Raw genomic sequence first — 27329 nt, forward strand, 5'->3', positions numbered from 1 at the left:
AAAATTCAGTATTGGGGGGAAGCGCGGACGGTAGTAAAATGGTAGAAGGAGACCAAGAGACGAATATAATAGGCAAATTCAGAGTGATGGACGCTGCAGTAGTTACTCGGACATGAAGAGGCTTTCTGAAGATAGAGTAGTATGAAACCAGTCTTTGGACGGAAGCCCACAACAACAATACAAGATCTGCCTCCTTACGTGCACATCAATATCAAAGAAAAAATGTTGTCCCGTTTCACAAGACTGTATGTTGAACATGGGAAGTTGGGAAACTCTTAACTTACTCGTAAGAAACAAGTTTTTAACAGTCATCCACTTTTGCAAAGACGTATCTTTTAAGTGCATGTACTAGGTGGTAATAATTAAAGTTGAACTACCCATAGAGGTCCTGCGTTGACTGCCATTATTATTGCATGGGAGCGAAACCTGGTATATATTTAGATGCATTAATGTGGAACCGATTCACGTTGAGACATAATTAGTTCCAATTTTGGCCACCAAGTGTAACTAGCGCTGTAAGGCATCTCATCGACGTTTCCAGTGCTCATATTGAACAAACTGTATAAGCGGCAATTAATATCATCGTTATGGTTTCCTCACTTGTTTGGTCTTTTGTCTCTACACCCTTTCCTAATCCATTACATGTGGGAACTTTCCTATACGACTTTCTTGCATTCACAGCGCCGTATTGCACCTGGTGGCCGAAACTGGAAGTAATTTTTTTCCAGCATAAATCAGGTCTGCATTAGTGCATTAGAAAATCTACAAAGTTGCACTGCCATATGACAATTGCTTCTGTGAATACGTGCACTTCAGTCAAAACCATCAGGTGTATGTAACTTTGGTGTACTTTCTACAATTAGGTTTGGGACGAAGTAGGTTGATACTTTTGCTAGCTTAACTGGAGTTTTGCATCCATAACTGTTGCTGCAGGATTCCAGTCCTGCCAAAGTCGAGTTATTGCATCCATAGCTGTTGCAGCAGCATTCCAGTTCAGCCAAAGTTGTTGGAAAGGGGGGAGGGGGGAAGGTGCACATCTTTCACAATCCTCCACATGAAATTCGGTGACCTTAGAGGAGATCAGGTGACCTTAGAGGGAAACAGTACGAGATGTGCATGCTCCCTGCTCTGAAGGTACAGTGAAGTGCTGTACTCTGTACACAGCTGCAACTAAATTGTCCGCAGCTCGTGGTCTCGCGGTCGCGGTCGCGTTCCCGGGTTCGATTTCCGGCGGGGGCAGGCATTTTCACTTGCCTCGAGATGACAGGGTGTTTGTGTTGTTCTCATCATTCCATCATTATTCATGAAAGTGGCGAGATTTGGCTGAGTAAAGGTTGGGAATTTGTACGGGCGTTGATAACCGCGCAGTTGAGTGCCCCGCATCATCATCATGTGACTGAATTGTACCTGTTGAAACGGTGTTGCTGTGGCATCGCTATTTCCACTCGACGCGCACTGGGCAATGAATGAGCGAACGAGAGAGATACGTGCACCATTATCGGCCATCACGTGAATAGATAACTTACAGATGACGCTGGCGTAAGCTTTTAGTTCCGATGCGAACATTAAAATCAACCCCAAGCTGCTGTCTATACCGATGTATTACAATCGTGTAACATTGGCTGAATCTCAGAACAATGCGGTGTGTGTTGCGGCCGCAGCGTGCAGCGCGGAGCCGTGTCGCGGCTGAAGGTGCGCCTCGGGGAGTTCGACGTGACGGACGGCGGCGAGCCGCTGCGCCACGAGGAGCACGAGGTGGCGGGCGCGGCGCTGTACCCGGGCTTCGACAACCGCAGCCTGGCGCACGACATCGCGCTGCTGCGGCTGCGCGCGCCCGCCCGCCGCCGCCCGCACATCGACGTCGTGTGCGTGCCGCGCCTGCGCGCCGCCCACCCGCCGCCCGGCGCCGCCTGCGTCATCACCGGCTGGGGCCGCCGCACCGAGGGTAAGCACTGCTCACTGGTTCTCGTGCGCGCCTCACTGGCGGCCACGAATGACGGGGCCCTCACGTACTCACAACCAGAGGCTACAGGGAATAATCGTTACTGCTAAACGCACTGGCACATTCTTGGGTCGTCGGCTGCGGAAACCCATCCTTAAGAGTGTTGGTACACTGTGTTCAGACTCACTTTTACTCTGCTCACCCTTCAATTCTGATGTTAGTTACGCCACAGTGCGCCGCGTGTGCTGTTTTACCAGTCTGTTCACCCTACGACGTCCGACAACTAATGAGAGATGGCCGCCCAAATCCACGACGTCTGTGGGTCTGTGTTGACACTCACCACAGCACTCCTTGAAACCGAAAAAGTCGTGCAGTTTAGGAAATGATCGTACCAAACCTCCGGGCCATCACAGTCTGCCCTCGGTTAAACTCATGTAGACCGCGCGCCTTGTCCATTCAACGCACGCTCACTGATACTTCCTGCACCGCGCATGTGTCTAGCTAGCAATCACCACCTCACCAGGTGACGGAGCTATCGCCTGGGCGGATTTATATCCATAGTAAGTCGGTTAGTCATAATGTTCTGGTTGAAAAGTGTGGCTGTAGTGTCACAGTTTAGCTGAAACGGAAAGTATGTCTTGTAACATACCAAAGTGAAATGTAAAAGAGAAAGAATGTATTCAGTTGTAAGAATTAATTTATGACATTATTAGATAAGAGACCTGGTTTCAGTTAAATAAAGAGCTCTTTGGTGCTGTTGCCTGGGAGTCCCGGTGGCATAATCACAAATACCTAACAAGAAAACCACTTTTTTCACATTGGTCACTTCTCCCACGGTCTTTGAGAAGCATGTCTCCAGTCTGCCAGTTGAATGTGGATTACGGTAATGGATGTATGTATAGTGTAGTGCCTCTTTTTTGTTGTATGATGAGAGATGAGTGGGGTGAAATCCTTTGTCACCTAACATCTACACCTACATCTACATCTACGTAATTAGTCTGCTATTCACAATAAAGTGCCTGGCAGAGGGCTCAATGAACTACCTTCATGCTGTCTCTCTAGCGTTCCACTCTCGAATGGCAGGCGGAAAAAAGGAGCACTTAAATTTGTCCGTGCGAGCCCTGATTTCTCTTATTTTATCGTGATGATCATTTCTCCCTATGTTGGTGGGTGCCAACAGAATGTTTTCGCAATCGGAGGAGAAAACTGGTGATTGAAATTTCATGAGAAGATCCCGTCGCAACGAAAAACGCCTTTGTTTTAATAATTGCCACTCCAATTCACGTATCATGTCTGTGACACTATCCCCCCTATTTCGCGATAATACGAAACGAGCCGCCCTTCTTTGTACTTTTTCGATGTCATCCGTCAGTCCCACCTGGTGCAGATCCCACAGCGCTCAGCAATACTCCAGAATAGGGCGGACAAGCCTAGTGTAAGCACTCTCTTTGGTAGACCTGTCGCACCTTCTAGGTGTTCTGCCAATGAATCGCAGTCTTTGGTATGCTCTACCCACAATGTTATCTATGTGATCGTTCCAAATTAGGTTATTTGTCATTGTAATCCCTAACTATTTAGTTGATTTCACAGACCTAACATTTGTGTGACTTACCGCGTAATCGAAATTTAGCTGATTTCTTTTAATACTCATATCAATAACTTCGCACTTTTCTTTATTCAGGGTCAATTGCCACTTTTCGCACCATACAGATATATTATCTAAATCATTTTGCAAGTCGTTTTGATCATCTGATGACTTTACAAGACAGTAAATGAGAGCATCATCTGCAAACAGTCTGAGACGGCTACTCAGATTGCCTCCTATGTCGTTAATATAGATCAGCAACAGCAACAGCATCTCGCTGGGGAACGCCAGATATTACTTCTGTTTCACTCGATGACTTTCCGTCTATTACTACAAACTGTGACCTTTCTGACAGGAAATCACGAATCCAGTCGCACAACTGAGGCGATACTCCGTAGGCACGTAGTTTGGTTAGAAAACGCTCGTGAGGAACGGTGTCGAAAGCCTTCTGGAAATCTAAAAATATGGTATCAATTTGACATCCCCCGTCGATAGCACTTATTACTTCGTGAGTATAAAGAGCTAGTTGTGTTTCACAAGAACGATATTTTCTGATTCCGTGCTGACTATATGTCAATAAACCGTTTTCTTCGAGGGGGGGGGGGGGGTTATGTGGGTTGTGTGTCAATCTTTCGTGTTTATGACGGCTGGAAATCTGCTGGAAACACTTTCTATTAGGTGTCCCAAATGCGCGTTGTCTTTTTTGATCTTCGGCTACTTTTTTTATGTCGTTGCAGATATGCAACTTGTCTATCAAAAGAACGTAAATTAGTTACGAACTATGGCGTGCGCATACTTTATTCAACATGCAAACTTCACTACAGATACTCAGCTTTAGGTTACGACATGTTGGAGTTGCCTGCCGTTATGGACGATGATGCAACGCAGACGAATGGCGAGCAGTTTCAAAGGAAATATCAGTGAGTCAGAGAAGATGCAAAGACCTTTTGAGCCACGATTTACGAGGGCCATTTTCGTTTCATCCTCCGATCGGTCGAGGAGTTAAAACCACAGTAAAAATCCAGTGAAGTATTTTGCAGTGTCCTTAGTATGTCCATCTACGCCGTCACGTCGCACTTTTCAGTTCTGAGCACGTAACGAACACTTGCAGATGCCTGGAAAATAATGTCTCCCACCATAAGTGGATTCTTGCTAAGGGGTTTCTCTTGAGTCCAAGCAGCTTACATAAATTAACATGCGTTTCCTCCTTCTTGATAATTCTCAGCCCCCTACTGAAGGTGCAAAGAGAATCTCCAGCAGTGTGTGTGATCACCCACCATACAGCCCGGACTTGGTTCCCTGTGATTATCATCTCTTGACAAACACAAACCGCTGGCTGTGAGGACAGCATTTTGGCACAGAGAACGAGCTGCTGCCAGCATAGGGAATTGGCGGAAATCATGGGCGGCTGCCTAGTATGACTAGGATAATGCAAAGTTGGTATCACGCTAGGACAAATGTGTGAATCGGAACGGCTATTATGCAGAAATGTTAGCTGTGATTTCCATATCTCGACGAATGGGAAGTCAAAAAAGTTAACCTGATATTAACCCACAAGATCATTAAAAGTAACATGGTGCACACTGCAGCTAAAGCTGCCATCAACCCGAGGGTTGGTCTGAACATCAAAGAGTAGTGTATGGTGCAGGTTTCAGCAAGCCCTGTCTTGTGCACTGGTCCATAGGGGCTGTAGCTTAGCCCCCGTCGCCAAACAGGGTAGTGGTATGGCGAGCTGACAGCCGTTGCAGCACGTGGCAAAACACGCAGCGGGCTGTTCCACAAGTCCAGCCCACTATCCTGGCGACCCACCAAACTGCTGCGCTATGCTCCCTACTTAAGGTATTCACTTCTCCAACTCGTCTGTTGTACTGCTCCCGCCTTTTGCCTATCAGCAGCGTACTAAAGGTTAAGGGCAAAAATTTAACTCAGTAAACTTTTATTCGTTTCTCCCATCTTAAGCAAACAGCAGTTATGGGAGTTTTACACCCGCCTTATATTACTTTTATTTACAGACCACCATCAGTGTTCTTTGGTCTTTATTACTCTTACGTTATGAATATCAGTGATCCCTACGTACAAGCATACATTATCTTATATCTGTCGACATATTTTCCATTTGTGATATTTCAGAAATTATGAATAACAGTCAGAAGAATCTATTCAACGAAATTATATACTGCAATTTTTATTGGTGTCACACACTTTTTGTTGTATCCTGCCTACTCGTCAAATATGGGGTGCCTAGGAAACTTGCTTTCTCGTACCGATAGACAACAATCCAAGCAGATAGGATTAATGAAGTTTATTACAAAATGAAATGATTACAATACTTAACTCTGTGAAATGCAGATGTGTCGCAAACAAAGGCGACAGATAAAATAAGAAATCTCTTCAATAAAGAAAATGCTACATAGCAGTAGCGAAATGATTAGCCTTGATGCTTTTTTTTGAACCCGCTGCTGTAGAATTTGTAGAACTAGGAGTCTTTCAACTCCCCGCGGCGAGGCAGCGCGGCGCTGATGTCCTCTTCGTGTAGAGGGCGCTGCCCCCGCGTTGGAGAGGGGTCGGCCAACGTGCAATTGGCTGACGTCGTCTCATAGCCCTATCTGCTCTAACGTTCCTGCCTGCCGTGCCGGCGCCTGACTTTACGCCGAAGCACTTTCCCAGTCTTAAAAAAAAATAACACTGTGGCTTCTATAACTAGGTAAACTAATAAAACGTATGAACTGAGACTACAGTGAAGCATGCGAGCTCGAACATTCACTGAAACCGCTACCAATGCGTCAGTTTCGAGTAGCCAATGGAATAATACACACGTGAAAAAAAGTTTTGCATCACCTCGGTTCCGAGAGTTCCGGAAGCTGTATAGAAAATTTGGAATAAAGATCAATATAAATATCACTTCCGTCCTTTTTATTGCTCATGAAAACCACGCGTTGCATGTTGTACCACCATACAGCGAGACCTTCTGAGGTAGTGGTCCAGACTGCTGTACACACCGGCACCTTAAATACCCAGTAGCACGTCCTCTTGCATTGATTCATGCCTGTATTCGTCGTGGCATACTATCCACAAGTTAATCAAGGCACTGTTGGTCCAGACTGTCCCACTCCTAAACGGTGATTCGGCGTAGATCCCTCAGAGTGGTTGATGGGTCACTTCGACCATAAACAGCCCTTTTCAATCCATCCCAAGCATGTTCGATAGGGTTCATGCCTGGAGAGCATGCTGGCCACTCTAGTCGAGCGACATAATTATCCTGGAGGAAGTCATTCACAAGATGTGCAAAATTGTGGCACGGACTGTTGTCCATGAAGACGAATGCCTCGCCAGTGTGGTGCCTATGTGGTTGCAGGCATATGGTACACTCATCGGTGAAGTGAACGTGATGCCAATGCTGAGCGGTCCATTCGGCACGTTGTTGGGCCCATCTGTACCGCGCTGCATGGCGTCGTGGTTGCAAAGATAGACCCCGCCATGGTCGTCGGGAGTGAAGTTCCGCATCATGCAACCTATTGTGCACATTTTGAGTCGTAGCACGACGTCCTGTGGCTGCACGAAAATCGTTATTCAGCATAGTGGCGTTGCTGTCAGGGTTCCTCCGAGCCACAATCCGTAGGTAGCGGTCATCCACCGCAGTAGTAGCCCTTGGACGGCCTGAGAAAGGCATATCATCGACAGTTCCTGTCTCTCTGTACCTCCTCCATGTCAAAACAACATCGCCTTGGTTCACTCCGAGACAACTGGACACTTCCATTGTTGAGAGCCCTTCCTGGCACAAAGTAACAATGCGGACGCGATGTAACCGCAGTATTGACCGTCTAGGCATGGTTGAACTAAAGACAGCACAAGCCTTGTACATACTTCCTGGTGGAATGACTGGAACTGATCGGCTGTCGAACCCCCTCCGTGTAATAGGCGCTGCTCATGAATGGTTGTTTACATCTCTGGGCGGGTTTAGTGACATCTCTGAACAGTCAAAAGGACTGTGCCTGTGATACAATATCCACAATCAACGTCTATCTTCAGGAGTTCTGGGAAACGGGATGATGGAAAACGTTTTTTGGTGTGTGTATAAGGAGTGTTCAAATGAAAATGTACAAAACGTCATAACAACCAAAATAAAGCATCTCAGGCGTGCTTCAAACTGGGCGACGAACTGAAGTACACAGTGGAGAAGTGAGACCTATCACAAGCACAGGAACTCTGGGAACGGGGAATCCTTCACCACGTGAAACAGTAAGATTGTTGTGCACAGTCCTCTGGTGATTTCTTTTGAATAAAGGGTTATAGCCACAGTGTTGTTTCTCATCTTTTATTTTGAAAACACTTCATATTCTCACGTAACCAATGAGGAGAGGCAATGAATTTCTAGCACTGAAACTGAAACCATTCTTTTCTTCGCTATTGTAACGAATATTTGGCTGTTTCTCCGAATATGTCTCGGATTACAATGTTGTGATTAGGTTGGGACCTAACAACAAACCTGAAAGGCAGCAGTTAAATTTTATGATCTTGGTTGTCACAAATATGATACTTTCTTCTCGTATACGTCACGACTTAAGAGTATGGCTTAGACTGGCACCTAAAAGAATAGCTTAAATTGCTCCGAGTGAAATGAACAGTAATTAAGTTTGTAATCTTGGCTGGCAGAAATATTTGGCTGTTTCTTCCGAATGTGTTATGAAATGGGATTAGGCACTGATTTTAGGAAGTGGAACGTACTAGTCGATTACTGGTTGTCAAAGAAATATCTTTAAACACTTTATATGACGCTCAGCAGCACAACGTAAATATAACTTGGCTCATCAGTTACACCGTTCTCTACCATATCACTGTTAGTGCTCATAACTTTTAATGACTTTAATTTGATACCTTAAAAAGTTCACTTGACCATGCAGACTGCATTAGAACCTTCACTTCAAACTGTGTGTACACAAATGTTGTTACATTAACTTGTCACTCTTCGCAAACATCAAATTTTTCATAATCAAAAATATATTAAATTGATTTATCCAAAATTTAATAAATGCAAGCTGAAATTAACTTCAAACAAATTAGCGTCAGATAAGAATATTTACTGTTACTATACTGCAGAATGTTCAATAAGGAGTCTTGTTATTAACAGGCTGTTTGTCACGTATGTGTCGCGAGTGAGTAGCGTAAAGTATTGTGAGGGTGTAGCTAACTGTATAACGTTGTGCAAGTGTGCCAGTAAAGGAGTAACCTAACGTCATCAGAGACGCTAGGCAGCAGGAGGAACTGTTTTTTTTTTTTTTTTTTTTTTTTTTTTTTTTTTTTTTTTTTTTTTTTTTTTTTTTTTTTGACCAGCAACACAGAAGCTTCTGGAGGGAGCCGAGGTCAGGAGGACAGCGCGTGACGGCGTGAGAGGCGCGCTCGATGCAAGCCGCCGGCGTTGCTGAGGATTCAGATTCCGATTACCATATGTCTGCCTCAGACGCTGTACCTGCGCTACTCTGACCCCGAGACGGGACCTAGTTTCTCGTGGCACTCAGCTGCACAGGGTACGTGCAGGGTTGCGCAACATAGTCAGTGTGTTAGTGCATCGTAGAATTCGACAGTAGTTTTCAATCCTACACCGTTGTTCAGTCTCAATTACTATTTAGAGTTCCTCGTCCCTTTTCCCACCGAGTTTCTCTGAACGTATTCCACCTTTCATTCTAATGCACCAAGGTATACGAGTTGGACGACCCACTTCACAACTGGAGACAGCGTCAGCTCCTACCCTCATCCGCTTGCACGACATTACATTATGTCCAATGACAATTTTCATATACATACACACTCTACCCTTAGCCTTAACCTAAACAGTAAAAACATGAAGTTGACTTTATAATATCCACCCTCTCTTTTTGACCACTGAGGTTCCTGACCGTTCTAGGATCGTCATTCTCTCATCTTAATATGAAAAAGGAGTGTTAATGAATAAGACCCAAAGTTCGGAGCAGTTCGACTTACTGTTAGCTCCAATAATTATTAGACCGCAAGCAGGTATTCTTTGGCGGCTAGGTTCTGAATGTACGGCAGCATAAACACTTCATATACATGACACATCATCCATTACCTTGCTATAAATCTTCACAATGCCTTTTGAATATTCCCAAGGATAACGTACCGATTGCTTGCACAGCATAGTCGACCACCAGCTGCACTGTTCTCAATTAACGGTCGATGCACTCCAAATTCATTCACCGTAATCTAGGTCTGCAGCTGCCTGCCGTCAGAATACTGGCCGCCTCGCCTCGAGTCAATGAGTCCACACACTGCCTTCTTGTCTGTGCTCGCAGTGGAAAGGCTAGTCTCTCAGCAGCACGCTCTCTGTCGGTGACCACAGACACATCCAGAGCTTCACTTCTCACTCAGTACCCATCTCTATCTTACTCTGTGACTACTCTCCTCTTCTTACTCTGTTCAGCGATCCTGCACTGAGGTGACAAAAGTCATGGGAGACCTCCTTTAGCCCGTAGTGGTGCAGAAACTCGGTATGGCGTGGACTCAGCAAGCCGCTGGAAGTCACCCGGTGGAATATTGAACATTGCTGCCTCTTTACCCGTCGATAATCCTGAAAGTGTTGCCGATGCAGAATTTTATGCATGAACTGACCTCTCGATTACGTCCTAAAATGTTCCATGGGATTCGTGTGGGGGAATGAGGGTGACCAAATCATTCATTCGAATTGTCCAGAATGTTCTTCAAACCAATCGCGAACAATTGTGGGCTGGTGACATCGTTGTTTGGGAACAAGAAGTCCATGAATGCAAATGATCTCAAAGTAGCAGAACATAGCCATTTCCAGTCAATGGCAGGTTCAGTTGGACCAGAAGATCCAGTCTATGCCACGCAAACACAGCTCGCACCATTATGAAGCCACCACCAGCTTGCGTAGTGCCTTGTTGACAACTTGTGTCCATGGTTTCGTGGGATCTGCGTCACATTCTAACCTACCATCAGCTCTCACCATCTGAAGACTGGACTCATCTGACCAGGCCACGGTTTTCCACCCATCTAGGGTCCAAAACACATGGTCACAAACCCATGAGAGGCGCTGCAGGCGATGACGTGCTGTCAGCAAACGCACTCGTGTCGGCCGTCTGCTGCCATAACCCATTAACACCAAACTGCGCCGTACTAAACGATACGTTCGTCGTACGCCCCACATTGATTTATGCGGTCATTCCAAGCAATGTTGCTTGTCTGTTAGCACTGACACTTCTACACAAATGCCGCTGCTCTCGCTCAGTAAGTGAAGACCGTCTGCCATATCTCGTGCATGGTGAGAGGTAATGCCTCAAATCATGTATTCTTGACACGCTATTGACACTTTGGATCTCGGGAATACTGAATTCTCACGATTTCAGAAATTAAATGTGCCATGCGTCTAGCGCTAACCACCATTCCGCGTCGTGCGGCCATATTCACGTCAGAACCCTTTTCAAATGAATCATCTGAGCAGAAATGACAGCTCCGGTAATGAACTGCCCTTTTATTTCTCGTGTACACGATACTACTGCTATCCCATGACTTTTATCACATCAGTGACAAATTGCTGCAGATTTCAATGGTGGGCTATCAGCGAGTCTCAGCTTGCAAACCATTCAACGAAACTTCATCGATATGGACTTTCGTACTCGTGTACGCTTGATGACTGCACAGCACAAAGCCTCGCCTGGACCCGTCAACACCGACACTGGACTGTTGATGACTGGAAACATGTTGCCTGGTCGGACGAGTCTCGCTTAAAATTGTATCGAACAGATATGAGTACAGGCATGGATACAACCTCATTAATCCATGGATCCTTCATTTCAGCAGGGGACTTTTCAAGTGGGTGGACGCTCTGTAACGGTGTGGGGCGCGTACAGTTGAAGTGATATGGGAACCCTGATAAGTCTACACTCTGACAGCTGGCACGTTCACAAGCATCCTGTCTGGTCATCTGCATCCATTCATTTCTATTGTGCATTCTAACGGACTTCGACAATTCCATTAGGAGAATGCGACACCCAACACTTTCAGAATTGCTTCAGAGTGGCTCCAGGAACACTCTTGAGTTTAAACACTTCCGCTGGCCACCAAACTCTCCAGACATGAACATTATTGAACATATCTGGGATGCCTTGCAACGTACTGTTCAGAAGAGGTCTCCACCCAATTGTACTCATACGGATTTATGGACAAACCTGCAGGATTCCTGGGGTCAGTTCCCTCCAGCACCACTTCAGACATTAGAATTATGTTAATACCTTCAGCTGCTACCGGACGTTGATACATATCAACGGGGACAGATGAAAATGTGTGCCCCGACCGGGACTCGAATTCAGGATCTCCTGCTTACATGCCAGACGGTCTATCCATCTGAGCCACCGAGGTCACAGAGGATAGTGCGACTGCAGGGACTATCTCGCGCACACCTCCCACGAGACCGACATTCTCACCTTGTATTTCCACACACGATATTCGTAGTGTCCCACCACAACCCACTCATTGCTCGTGGAAGACATTCTTACCAAGTCCCGCAAGAGTTCGGGGAATATGTGTGCATCCACACAGAAGAAGAAGGTCATGGCCGGTATTGCCAGAACTATACACTATCAGGATACGGTGTCTGTTCTTTCGGACATGTCCGAAAGAACAGACACCATATCAATATAGTATACTTCAGACATCAGTCGAGTCCATGTCACGTCATGTTGCTGCACTTCTGCGTGTTCGAGGGCCTCTACGTGACATTAGGCAGGTGGACCAGTTTCTTTGGCTCTGCAGTGTGTATAGCAGTTACAATGCAAGACTGCAAATCATTATAGTGGGAATGAGAGGCAGAAACTTCAAAACTAAGTATAAAGAAGATATAAGAAAGCTGGAAGTATAAAAATAGCAATTCTACCTTTGTCAGACACCTGATACTACAAGAATATAACCATCCAGTTTGTAACATGACATAAAAATTATTAGAGTGAGCAATTTAAAAAAATTTCTTGCACTAAAGGAAAACATTAATGCACATAGAGCCCTTGAAAATAAAAATAAAATAATTAATGAGCAAGTCAAGATAATCAAAACTCTCTCATCATGTCAGCCATTAAAATAAAGAGATGTAAAATATAACCAGGCTAAATAATGAACCAACGCCTCTCTCTCTCTCTCTCTCTCTCTCTCTCTCTCTCACACACACACACACACACACACACACACACACACACACACACACACACAGCAACATATGCACACACGTAACCAATGAACATTTACCATTTATGACATTTATGAAACCACACATATAAAACAAGAAAGATGAACACACAACGACAGTTGGCAACACTACACACCGTAAACACACACACTCAGTACGCAGGATGACACACATGGATTAACAATACCAGAAATCGTAACAGAAAAGGATAATTTAATCTCACTTGTGCTGCAAAAGTTATTTCTAATCTGAAAAACAAGAGCAAACGTAACATAGATACAAATTTGTAATTACTGTATAACAGATTTATTATACAAACGTAATACATGCCACTGAAGATGCTTGAGAAACAGATGAAGCGAAAAGCGTATGGTAAAAAACAAACTACCTTTCATTTAACTGTAAAGACGTAATACATTTGTAAGAATTTTGAAGTAACTAAGGACCGCCACAAAATGGATAAAATGGTGCCAATTTAAATTATCAGGAATAACTTCTAATATTTTCCAAAAGCATTTAAATTATGTCAATCAGTTTTTTTACAATAGTTGGCATTACGTGATCTTTTCCAACCATGTAGCAGCTAGTGTTGATGTTTCAGCTTGAAATGCATGTTAAATCGATGTATCTGAAGTTAAGGGCGTGGCGCCTACAGAATACAGCTCTTATGTGCTTTTAGAAGACTCACCTTGCCGATTCTAAGGGAGTTCCTCTACGTAAAAGGAACTGGAATCAACAGAGTGGCTGAACCTTAATTCTTTAATTAGTCTGTACCTGTCTGTTATGCTTTGATACGTCATTAATTGACGTTTAGTATTAGTATTGTGTCAGTGCTAAAGATAAATTTGTGTTTCTGACACTAGACATCCCATCCACTGCAGTAAAATTGTGCTAAGTTTGGAAATGTCTCACAATAATGCACTAGGATGCGTGCCGTAAGTTTCACCATCCAGTGAAGAAGTGATTAGATGAGATAAGGACGCAAATCATGTCGTTACTTTCAGTTGCTAATTTACTAACGAGCTTCTTCTTTGCTAACAGCGTTTTCTGAATAAATTCTGTACTTTAAAAAAAATATTGCTGCCAATACTTGTGCTACATATGAAGATTTTTGATACTTCTGTGTTAGATTAAACTATCCAAAACACATATTTTGAGGAAAAATTGATGAGAGTAAGAAAGTCGCTGGGACTCTCGGTCATTCGAGAATTTGATAAGAATGGTGACAGATTTGCAGCCTTCCCTGGAGCTGCGTCTGTGGAGAGCTTTCGCTACATGCGTTCCCGGGGACCGAATAACACGTCCGAAGTGTTGGCACCACGTAACGCCTACTCGGCCGCTCGCCCTGTGTTGCAGATTCTGACCACTCGGTGGTGCTGAAGGAGATCTCCGTGCCGCTGTGGAAGAACGCGGACTGCGAGAGGATGCTGCGGCGGCACTTCGGGCCGCGCTACTCGCTGCCAGACACCGCCATCTGCGCCGGCGCCGAGGGCCGCGACGCCTGTGACGTAAGTGCAGCCACGGTACTAGGCGCCGGTTACACAGATCCTTCAGGTACGAGGGTGAGTCAAATGAAAACTTTACATTTGTAATAGCAAATCGAAATTTCGAACCGTTATCCTGTAACCAGAAACCAGATGGCAGTTATAAGAGTCGAGGGGGGTGAAAGGGAAGCAGTGGTTGGGAAGGGAGTGAGACAGGGTTGTAGCCTCTCCCCAATGTTATTCAATCTGTATATTGAGCAAGCAGCAAAGGAAACAAAAGGAAAATTCGGAGCAGGAATTAAAATCCATGGAGAAGAAATAAAAACTTTGAGGTTCGCCGATGACATTGTAATTCTGTCCGAGACAGCAAAGGAGTTGGAAGAGCAGTTAAACGGAACGGACAGAAAGCAAAACGAGGATAATGGAATGTAGTCGAATTAAGTCGAGTGATGTTGAGGGAATTAGATTAGGAAATGAGACACTTAAAGTAGTAAAGGAGTTTTGCTATTTTGGGAGCAAAATGACTGATGATGGTCGAAGTAGAGAAGATATAAAATATAGAATGGCAATGGCAAGGAAAGCGTTTCTGAAGAAGAGAAATTTGTTAACATCGAGTATAAATTTAAATCTCAGGAAGTCGTTTCTGAAAGTATTTGTATGGAGTGTAGCCATGTATGGAAGTGAAACATGGACGATAAATAGTTTGGACAAGAAGAGAATAGAAGCTTTCAAAATGTGGTGCTACAGAAGAATGCTGAAGATTAGATGGCTAGGTATCATAACTAATGAGGAGGTATTGAATAGGACTGGGGAGAAGAGGAGTTTGTGGCACAACTTGACAAGAAGAAGGGACCGGTTGGTAGGACATGATCTGCGGCATCAAGGGAACACAAATTTAGCATTGGAGGGCAGCGTGGAGGGTAAAAATCGTATAGGGAGACCAAGAAATGAATACACTAAGCAGATTCAGAACGTTGTGGGTTGCAGTAAGCACTGGTAGATGAAGAAGCTTGCACAGGATAGGGTAGCATGGAGAGCTACATCAAACCAGTCTCAGGACTGAAGACCACAACAACAACAACAACAACATCCTGTAAGTTTGTAAGGGTGCTACAAACAGCATGCAGAATGGCTTGTAGGTGGCAGCATAGTGCAGGTGCACACATACCGTTACAGTATCAGTATAAAAATGGCCGCCCCACTTGCGACTTGCACCAGGAAAGAACAGAGTTCTGTTATTCGGTTTTTGCGTAGTGAAGGTGTGAAACATATTGAAATTCATCTACGAATGAAGGTTCAGTACGGTATTTGTCACAGCAACAAGTCTACGAATGGAGTAGGAGGTTCGCGAATGGTGCGACTTCAGTGGAAGATGCTCCTCGTTCAGGTCAGGCACAACGAGCGAGTTGTGACTCCACAGAACATTGCAGCAGTTGAAGCCATTGTGAAGGAAAACCGCCGAGTGACACTGAATGACGTTGCAGCATGTTTACAGATCAGTCATGGGTCAGCACACCTCATTGTGCATGATGTGCTCCAGTTCCACAAAGTGTCTGCAAGATGGGTGCCAAGGCAACTGACTCCTCAAATGAGAGAACGACGTGCTGATGCTTGTGAAGAACTTCTTTGAAGGAGAAGGCGATGGTTTCCTTGCAAGAATCGTTACTGGGGACGAAACCTGGGTTCACTTCCACCAACCGGAAACGAAGAGAGCGAGCAAGGAATGGCGTCATTCCTCATCGCCAAAACCAAAGAAGTATCGAACAGAACCATCAGCATGAAATGTTATGCTGACTCTCTTTCGCGACGAAAATGGCGTCATTTTGGAGCATTACATGCCTAGAGGGACCACTGCACCAGTTCATCATACACACGTCTTCTAAAAAATCATCTGCGGCCTGCAACCAAATCAAAGCGACGTGGATTGTTCTCAGTAGGTGTCCTGTTGCAACGTGACAATGCAAGGCCCCACACTGTCAGTACAACAGTTGCAACAATCACAGACCTGCATTTTGGGTGTCTTCCTCATCCACCATACTTATCAGACCTTGCCCCAACCGATTTCCATATCTTTGGACCACTCAAAGACGCAATGGGAGGAAACAAGTTCCGTTCTGATAAAGAGGTACGCCACGAGGTGCATGAGTGATTGTGTGGACTATCAAAAGAATTTTTATCTCAAGGAATTTATGCACTTCGTAAGCGCTGGACGATTTGTATTGAGCATGGGGGAGATTATGTTGAAAAGTGATACAGCTTTGTACCACTTCTGCATAGAAAATAATATGTAAATAATATTTTAAGAAATATTTAAGGTTTTCATTTGGCTCACACTCGTACATCGAGCTACTGCTGTACTAATCCCCTTATTCGTAATTTGTCCGACCACTCAGAGACGCAATGGGAGGAAACAAGTTCCGTTCTGATAAAGAGGTACGCCACGAGGTGCATGAGTGATTGTGCGGACTATCAAAAGAATTTTTATCTAAAGGAATTTATGCACTTCGTAAGCGCTGGACGATTTGTATTGAGCATGAGGGAGATTATGTTGAAAAGTGATACAGCTTTGTACCACTTCTGCATAGAAAATAATATGTAAATAATATTTTAAAAAATATTTAAGGTTTTCATTTGGCTCACCCTCGTACATCGAGCTACTGCTGTACTAATCCCCTTATTCGTAATCTGTCCGATCAAAACTACTCTTACTCGTCAAAGTAATGCAGAACTGAAGAGTAGATGTCACGAGTGGCTGGTCCGTCAGTGTATCAGTTGTATATTCCCGACATACTGCCGACGGAACACCTACCAAATCAGTGCTGAAAAACTATATGTTTGTGTCTACAGTCGCAACTTATCTATTTTGCCCAAACATTTATTTTTTCAAAACGTTGTGAGCAGAGAAGCAGTAACAGAGAACGAGTCGTTCGGGAAAGCTCATTGACTTCGGACGTAGTGTAGTCATTGGATGTCACCTGAATAACAAATCAAGTAGAAACATTTCAATCCTCCTAAATCTCCCCAAGTCGACTGTGGCTGATGTGTCTGTGAAGTGAACGCGAGAGAACAACCGTAGCTAAACCGAGACCAGGGAGATCCTATTCACTGACGAACAGAGATCGCCGAGCACTGCAGAGATTAGATCTAAAAACGCGTGAAATCGGCGGAAGGGTTCACTCGTCAGTTCCAAAGTGATGGCAGCTGCCCAGCTGAGTGCTGCCGACAAGGCATCTCACATCGGTTACATATTCCTAGATTTCCAGAAGGCTTTTGATACCGTTCCTCACAACCAACTATTAATCAAATTGCGTGTATATGGAGTGTCGTCTCATTTGTGTGACTAGATTCGTGATTTTCTCTCAGAGAGCTCACAGTTCGTAGTGATAGACGGTACATCATCGAATAGGACAAAAGTGACATCTGGCGTTCCGCAAGGTAGTGTCATAGGCCCTCTGCTGTTCCTGATGTATATAAATGATCTAGGTGATAATCTGAGCAGTCCCCTTAGATTGTTTGCAGATGAGGCTGTAATTTACCGTCTAGTAAAATCATCAGGCCATCAGTTCCGATTACAAAATGATCTAGAGAGAGTTTCTGTATGGCGCGAAAAGTGGCAATTGGCACTAAACAAAGAAAAGTGCGAGGTCATCCACGTGGGTACTAAAAGAAATCCGATAAATTAAGGGTGTACGATAAATCGAACAAATCTAAGGGCTGTCAATTCGACTAAATACCTAGGAATTACAATGACGAGCAACTTAAATTGGAAAGACCACATAGATAACATTGTGGGGAAGGTGAAACAAAGATTGCGCTTTGTTGGCAGAACACTTAGAACATGCGACAAACCCACTAAGGAGACAGACTAAATTGCACTTGTCCGTCCTCTGCTAGAATATTTATGCGCGGTATGGGATCCTTACCAGGTAGGATTGACGGAGGACATCGAAAAGGTGCAAAGAAGGGCAGCTCGTTTCGTTTTATCCCTCAATAGGGGTGAGAGTGTCACTGATATGAATCGCGACTTGTTTGGCAGTCACTGAAACAAAGGCGGTCTTCTTTGCGGAGAGATCTATTTACGAAATTTCAGTCACCAACTTTCTTTTCCGAATGTGTAATATTTTGTTGACACCCACCTACGTAGAGAGAAATGATTATCATAACAAAATAAGAGAAATCAGAGCTCGAACGGAAAGATTTAGGTGTTTATATTTCCGACGAGCCATCAGAGAGTGGAATGGTAGAGAAGTAGTATGAAAATGGTTCGATGAACCCTCTGCCAGGCACTTAAGTGTGAACTCCAGAGTAACCATGTAGATGTAGATGTAGTACGATGACTATGCGGAGGGAATTCAGCTCCTGATAAGCCACCCGTTTGTGTACTCAACGCTAAGCGACACTGGAGGCGGTGTAAAGAGCGACGCTCGATAGTGATTGACTGGAACCGAGTGATATGCAGTGATTATTCATGCCATACTCTGCGGCAGTGCGATGGGAGGGTTTGGCGAATGTCTGGAGGAAGTTAAAACCATGAAGTGTAGAGCCAACACTGAAGCAAGAGGAAGTAGTGATACTGCATAGGGATGTTTCTTGTAGTAAAATGTGGACTTGCTACTGCACTCAAGAAAATGTTCACTGCCGGCCGCTGTGGCCGAGCGGTTCTAGGCGCTTCAGTCCGGAACCACGCTGCTACTACGGTCGCAGGTTCGAATCCTGCCTCGGGCAGGTTAGTTACGTTTACGTAGTTCCAAGTTCTAGGGGACTGATGACCCCAGATGTCAAGCCCCATAGTGCTCAGAGCCATTTGAACCATTTTTGAAAATGATCAGTGTGGAACGATATGAAACCATTTTACAGCTTTGTGTGCTGCGTACAGTATTGGAATAGTTCGGAGAGTGACTGTGTCAGCATATCAATGCATCTTCTCATAAAGCAGCATCTGTGAGGCAAAAGTTTGTGGACAAAAACATTCCTGAAATGGACTGGCATGCCGAGAGACCCGTTATAAACACACTGAAGCCATTTGGGATGAGTTCAAACGGCGACTTCATTCTAGATCCCAAGGTCCACCCTTCTCTGGTTTCGGTTCTCGGTGACTAATGGGATGTCATTCGTCCACAAACAGACACCTCATTGAAAGTGTTCCCAGCGGACTTCAAGCTGTCATAAAGGCGAAGGTTGAACTACCCTGTATTTGGGAACTCAGAAGTGTCCAGTAGATTAGTGTCTTGATACTATTCGTAAGATAGTATTCGTCTCAAGAACTCCTGCTTTTTGCCTGCCTGGAACACCGACATACTGTTTCTCCGTCCTAGGCTCTAGCCATTATAGGGTCGTAGTAGTTTATGTTCTCATGATAAAAGGCAGCAACAAGCGGCATGTATCAGTCGAGGGTTCACGCCGCACAATACAGCGCCTGGAGTGCCACCTTGATCTTCCTACCCGGATCTCACAAAGAAAGCATAGTACGACATCCTGAGGTATGTTACTGTTCGACACCCTGCTTCTCAGATCTTCCTCGTCTACAATACTAATAGATTTGTAAGGAAAATGTTATGTATTTCCGATAGCACTCATTCTTGGATTAATTATTTCTTCAACTAAGGGACAGAAACCTTGCAGATCATGCGCTACGGTGAAAAGCATGTTTTATTACCATTTTACAGAAATAACACACATTTTTTGTATTTCCATAAATTAATTTCGTCGTACGTCTCTTAATTTCTAGTTCCGCAGTTACAACTGAAGTAGCTACAAGATACCAGACCAGCGCGTCTCACGGATTAGGCTGTTATAAGAACGTGACTCTGAGGGTTTAGGTACATCACGGGCGGCACTGTTAAGAGTGGTACGGACCAATGAGGGAATAGCATCGTGTGACCGGAGTTCAAATTGAAAGTATTCAATTTACCATAAGTTTAGATAAAGGGAATTCCATGGAATTTTCTTATTTTTTCGATCGCGTGGTAGACGTCCACTTCTTGGGCCATGCTGATAGATGCTCTGGGCTGTATTGTCGTGTCCTGACATAGGTGGGAGAGGGAAAAAGGGGTTGCTGGTCAGTCTGCGCTCCCGAGCGGTACAGAGCAGAAGGCAGAAGGACAACTCATAGTGAAGGAATTTACTGTTTTTTTCTATCTAAGTCAACACTAGTACAGGAATTTATCAGAAATTCAGGCGGTGAGACTCGGTAGGGAACTCATTGTGGAGACTCTTGGACAAACAGGATTTTGAAATAGTTGTTTATTCCAGACAAGACTAACTAATAAATTGGAGGCTAGTCTAGGCTTAGAAAAAGCATGAATAACACTGTTACAATAGAATCCAGTGCAGAAGTCCCAGGAGTGGATGCTAACCACAGTAGGACACACTAGCAGCATCTTAAGGCAACAACATGGTGAATGTTACACTGTTCACTGAGGCACTCCAAGAGAGAGAGAGAGAGAGAGAAAGAAAGAGAAAGAGAGCAGACTTACGCGGAGCTGGACCGAGGCTGGAGTCGACGGACGCGGATTCGGCGCCCAGATCGTCTGACAGAGAACTCTGCCAAAATGCGGAATCTAGGTGTTTTAAAGCCACCCAGCCAATCCCATAGGTCTCTTGCAGGTGCCTGCCAATCATACTTCAGTTAGGTCCCCTCTACTGACCCTAAGGAGGGGATGTTAATGCAGTTGCACTAAGTCCGTATTTGGTATCAACATTGTTCCGCTGAAAGCTAAACGTAACTGATCTGCCAAATAACGCTTGCAACATTATTGTTATATGTCATTTAGCCCCACCCTGGGGCACCCCAGCGTAGGGACTGATAGGTCAACAGTTTTTGGCGTTTTCGCTCTTTTTCTAACCCTTGTGAGCCTACTGACGTTGCTGTTCTCAGGGCTGGTATCAAACTGGCTTTATACACTAGTACTTGCCTGTTGGTTACAAACGCTGACAACCTACTACAGCGTCTAGACGACATATGAAGTTACATGTTAATTCCTTGAAGAGTAACTAACGCCCTGTGACCGCGTCTGGCGGCGTCTGCATTTTCGGAAGGCTCTCCCCTTACTGTTTACTTCATGTAACAATATCTCTCCTAGTTTCGTCTGCCCTCAACATCGTGTCCGCTTCTGCGCCTTGGAACGCCCGTCGTCCTTTCTCACAGCTTCAAGATAACACTACAGTAGAAGGAATAATCAATACATTACAGTATTCCGCCCACGGACCGCGAATTGGGCACTCCCGGTGTACGTAATCGTAGCAAAATCATAACGGAAGGGACTGTGGAATAACAGATGTGTGTTTCTGTGGTGCAGGGTGACGGCGGCGGACCTCTGGTTTGCGAGCAGAACGGCCGCTGGTACCAGGTAGGCGTCATCAGCTTCGGCGTGGGCTGCGGGCGCCGCAACACGCCAGGGGTGTACACGCGCGTCGCCATGTACGAGCAGTGGATCATGGACACTGTGCTGCGGCACCGACACTCCGGCCGGCAGTGACGGTGGGCGGCGCGGGGGCGGCGGCGCCCTGTGCCGCGGTGGCCGGCGGTCGCCAGGGGTAGCGGGCCTCCGGGATCCGGGCTGCTGACAACCCACTCAATCGGCTGTTCGTCTCACAAAACGAGAAGTGACGTCCCTGAAAACAACGGTGTCCAGAGGGAAATAACGCGCCCTCATTGCTCCTCAGCAGTGGCGTTATCTCTCTCGCCTGGTTTCGACCTTGTGATACTGTGATGAGGTGTGTTTTATTTATCTATTGAACCGCAACTTCCACGAACACTTAGATAACGATAAAAATAGATCCATACGTGAGTATTATATTACGAAACTCTAACGACGAGCGAGTGTTAACAGATGCGACCTTGCAATAATGGTGCAGAAGAACTTCTAATGGATCCTAGTATCGTTTTATAGGCTACAACTTGACTTTATGATGTGCAGAACTGGTTGCTAGTCGTATAATAAGTATAATCAAATACCCATTCCTGCAAACAAATTCTCTGCAAGTGTAAAGTGTTATTTTGTAATTCATTTGGAAGTCCAGTATAGGCACACACTTGCTAATATTGTCCGGATCTTGTGAAACATTGTTGCAGTTCTAGTAACGCTACAGAAAGAAATGCGCTCTGTTACTTCTCATAAGAGATATGGTACTTTCAAATTTACTGCCAGATATTTCGCTGTAACTGTAGGCAAACACTGTAATCATTTATTTGTTGACGTGCTCCGTTGCTATCGACTGTTTTGCAGTTTTGTTTCCGCTTTGAACCAAACCATCAGCACGATATTCGTGTTACAATTTTCACTCAGAACTGCATGTAAACGTTTGTTGTAGAATTAGATGGTATTTAGTTTACAGTTTCCACAGACATGCCGAAAATACTTCGATACATTTTTTAACAATTACTGTTTGTGCTTTGAAAACTAAAGTATAGCAGAGTGAAATGCTAAATACTTTGTCGATCAACTTTAGCGTCTTCTGTGGACGGTATTGAAGGACGATAAAAAAGTATTGGATTAGATCTTTTTAAACCTTTTAAACGATTAATTGTTAAACCGTATTCGCAATATAGTTGTTAACTATACCTTCCAAAGCGTTATACTGAGAAGAGAGTCTTAGTTCGTAAAATTATAGTAATAATTTGCGTCAGTTCTAGCTAGCTAAGGACAAAGAGTCGAATGAAAGCCTCTGTAGCACATTGGAAAGACGAAACGTAAATTTCACAATATTTTTTTTACTTTCTTTATGAAAACCTAATGCAAATATCATACAGGAAAATTCCATTGGCAAACTAAAAATGAAGTTAGTCATTCGTAAGGAATTCGTATTCGTGATCAGCCACTTGTACGAATTCAGATAGATTTAAGTTTTTGAAAAGTAGAACATTATAGTTTACCGCTAACATCTACCATACAATCTAGCACACAACTTTCGAGGAATAGATCAGCGAGATTGACATTTTTCAAATAATTCCAAGCCGTTCTCAGTGATGTCTTTTCTTCACTATAAGACCTGAATGGATCCGGTTGTACTTCATTCACCCTTCTGATTTATGGTAAGGAATAAAATTCACTTAGGTTGATAAAGATTCGTCTAACGGGTGCAACGACTGGAGTTTTCCTTTTCTTAATTCTTATCAGGATTTGTAATTACATGGAGTTAGAACTATAAAAAATTTTGACCTCCTAGATCTTCCATTTCATTAGTTTTCTTCTGTTACATTATAAGTTGGTTTTCCTCTGGGAGGAATGTTTTCTTATCGAAATACTTTATTTCATTCTAAGCAGTCTGACCTGTATTCATTACGTTATTATCGCTTTCTAAAATGCTAAATGTTAAATATTGTCTTCCTGATTATGCATCTAAGAATCATATTTTTTATAAGAAGTTTTTATTTAAATAGTAGTTTTGAGAATCACAGAACATAATAGGATTCTCAAGGTCTAATATGTGAACAATTTTGTATCCCAAAATACACCATTGGTAAGTTCAATTCTTTACAACTCGAAACTTTCCAGCAATATCGTTATGGTCTCTGAAACTGCTTCTGAAGTATCTGACCGATACAAGAAAACCACCATATTGGTAGCTCATTAAGTTCGTTCCTAGTTTCCTCCACTGTTATCCTATGAGTATCAGATCCGTTAGCATCCTTCACACTTAGACATACAGTAAATTGATGTAGTTGATTTTCGTCTGTGAATCTTGCTATCTTGCATATGTTATTTCGGTAATATTCTTATCCGTTCATTTTCCATTTTTCGTGGAAAACTGCTCATATTCACCCACCCTGAACGTTGTTTACGATTTTCAAGTCGAAGAAATAGTGAGTGTGGTAGTTTTTTATACCACTCTGGCGACAAATAGTATAGATTTTTGAAAGGAATAAATTATTTATAATCATTGGTGTACTTATGAACAGATGGTAAAGCCTAAGTGTGTCTCGTTGTTGCAGTATCAATGACGCAAATAAACTCCACTCTTCTGGCACTAGACACTGTTTGTCACCGATTACTGTGATCGGCGCAAATGTTGGAATAGGTTTTTGCCACATGCTAATTTAATAGTTTATTACGACAAATGCTGAATGAGTCTTAAAACTGTAGGATTCTACTTTAATTTATATGAATGTGTTATTTGTAAATGTAAATGTACAGAAAAATACACTGTATAATTATGGAATACTCCATGAAAATAAAGTATGTTATAATAACAACTAAGAATGGCAAATTTACTTATATTTCCCACAATAAAAATATAATTCTTTGAAATTATTGCTTCCTTAAACAGGATCATCATAAGAAAACTCTTGCTGAAATGTATGTCAAAACCTCTCTAGAAATTTGATAAACCATAACATAAAAACGCATCGTAACGTATTATGGCCTCACCTTGCATGGATTTATGCTAGCTGATTTACCGAAACGAAATACCAACTACTGCCAAGGGTGAGAATCAGTGGCCCTGGGATAACAATCCGAAGCCGATTTCATGTGCCATAAAGGCTAGTGTATTCTTAGGTGCAAAAAGAGTTATTCTCATTAATTTACCTCCAAAGTGAAGAGCAATAACTTCGGGATACCACGAAAATCTTCTCTGTCAAGTACGTGAAGAAAAAATTTGAAGCGGCCTGGCTTGCAAAAGTAACAAGTCATTTATTAGAAGGACAATTCATCTACCCACAAACATCGACAAAGAGAAAGAGAGTGATTTGAGGAACCAGGAGTTGTTTGAGGAACCAGGAGTTGCTGAGACTATCAGGGCATTCGTCAGATTTCGCACTCTCTGATTTCCAGCCGTTCCCTTACTAGACAAATTCTTAGCTGGAACATATTTTGTGTCTAATGAATGGGACGTAACAATCACGAATGGTAATTCATGGATAGAATAATTCACTGGTGAAACATCACGCGAAGTTCAGTGACTTCAAAGGATACATTTTTCGACTCAAAATCGCAGCTTTTTTTACTTCGAGGCCAAGAACGTTTCAACTAACCCTTATGCTGATGCCCGTCCGGTTAACCGTGCAGTCTAACGCACGGCTTTCCGGATTGCGAAGGAGCGCCTGGTCCTCGGCACAAATCTCCTTGGCGCACTTACGTCGAGGTCCTGTGAGCCGGCCAATCTGTGGATGGTTTTTAGGCGGTTTTCCATCTGCCTCGGCGAATGCGGGATGGTTCCCCTTATTTCGCCTCAGCTACACTACGTCGACGATTGCTGCACAAATAAGTTCTCCACGTACTCGTACACCACCATTACTCTACCACGCAAACATAGGAGTTACACTCGTCTGATGTGAGACGTTCTCTTGGGGGAGTCCACCGGGGGCCGAACCGCACAATAGCTTTGAAAGAGTCGTTCGGTGTGGGGCAGTGGAGGGGTGAAGTGGACTGCGGTAGTCGTCGTGGGGTTGTGGACCACTGCGGCGGAGACGGAGCCTCTCCGTCGTTTCTAGGCCCCCGGTTAACATACAGTATATACAATGCAACCCTTATGCTGTAGCTTCACGCTCTGACTCAATACTGCGGAGCCTTCCAAATATTTCGAAATAATTGTAAAGCTTTATTTACAAGCGCTGAAAATGAATCCTCCTCCTTGGTGATTCTATGTTATATTGAGTCCATAATTACGTTGATCCTCTATTATAATTGACAGTTACATAATCTGTTCAAAGATTAATAGTTCTCGAAAGTCTGCTCGTAAATTTGGAGCAAATTCCAAACATTCACTTAGCTCTCCACGAACTGATTGCGTGGGACGCAATAGAGTGGGTGTAGTGCCTTTATAGGAATTGAAAATTCCAGTTATATATGCCATGAAAATAAAAATCCGTCCCAAGAAGGAAAAGGGGCCGTAAACATTGCCATCGAAAGCACTGCTCCGTCGCAAATATTCTGCACGATGGTGCAATGATTTTCGCTACACCATTTACAAAGAAATAAAATTGTTTTTAAAAACAAGTAGGTCAGAAGCACCAGCTTTTTTGTTACATGCTGTGGCATTTAAGAAGAAACTTCAAGGTGATTCGATTTTTCTTCGGGCTTCATAGCTTGATGAAAATGCATTACGTAAGGCTTCTGTTTCAATAGTTTTCGTGTGATTTTTCACGGGGAGTTCCGCTATCTTCATCACTACGGTTGCTCTGTTCTTTAACTACAGTCGGCCACGTAGGAATCCCACGCACGTGGTAAGGTGTTGCTTCATTTACTGTTGGCCATCAGGTTTATTCAAATGCGCTTTCAGAACGGCAAACTGAGTCCACCACTGACAGTTGAGATTTGCACTCTGTGCATATTTGTGAAATCTCGTTCTGAATTATCGCAGTTTACTGAGTATGAAGTCTTAGGTCAATACAACTTTCCCAGGTGCTGTTGCAGCCTTTACAGACTTTTAATTGCTATGCTCTACATAAAAAATAAAACTTTTTGAGTTTCATGACAATGTAAAGTTATACAATATAAAGTCATAAAACATAGCTCTAGCACAATAGCAATATATTTTCAACAATTTATAATACCCTGTGTTATTCTACATAACATTAAATCACACAAAATTATAACAATAACTGCCCTCGACCACAAAAATCAAGACCTAATTAATTTTTGCAACCGAGGGCTGTTACTGCTTTATTTTTACTTTGTAAAATATCGCTGACCATGCATACATGTTTAAAACATTAATATATGTAATTACCCAAAGTAAGATTCCGTCATTTGCTTCGTCAATGTTACCCACTGTATGGAGAGCAAAAATTACTGAATTAAGAGTTTGAGATGATCTAGCGCAAGCGCGCGCGCGCGCACACACACACACACACACACACACACACACACACACACACACACACACAATCCGAACATTAAGTTATACATACAACTTTTTCGTTACCTTTTAATGTTACTGAACAAAATCTTACTGAACTGTGTTTTTTTTTCTAAGGTAAGTGAACTTATATATTACAAAATAATAACTTTACTCAAACATTTGTTTACAGTTTCATCTGTCACTGTGTCTCTGGAGAACTTGATTATGATATTGCATCGTAAGCCAAGACAATTATTCTTGCTTTGTCAAAACAAGCTAGGAGGCGGGGCACGCCAGTAGTAAGAGAGAATATTCTGGACCAAA

The 27329-nt window shown here is 43.6% G+C and overlaps 1 protein-coding gene across 1 annotated transcript in view; it reads left to right on the forward strand.

Annotated features, from left to right (window-relative positions):
- Positions 1–24424, forward strand: part of LOC126355093 (chymotrypsinogen 2-like) — a 417116-nt gene extending 392692 nt beyond the window's left edge. The window contains exons 6-8 of the mRNA XM_050005289.1: positions 1662–1945; positions 14095–14246; positions 21521–24424. Of these exons, the coding sequence (XP_049861246.1) occupies positions 1662–1945; positions 14095–14246; positions 21521–21700 (616 nt within the window). The 3' untranslated portion in view covers positions 21701–24424. The remainder of the gene's footprint in view (positions 1–1661; positions 1946–14094; positions 14247–21520) is intronic.
- Positions 24425–27329: the final 2905 nt, after the last annotated feature.

The sequence above is a fragment of the Schistocerca gregaria genome, chromosome 3 (assembly GCF_023897955.1).
Source record: "Schistocerca gregaria isolate iqSchGreg1 chromosome 3, iqSchGreg1.2, whole genome shotgun sequence".
Classification (NCBI taxonomy): Eukaryota; Metazoa; Arthropoda; class Insecta; order Orthoptera; family Acrididae; genus Schistocerca; species Schistocerca gregaria.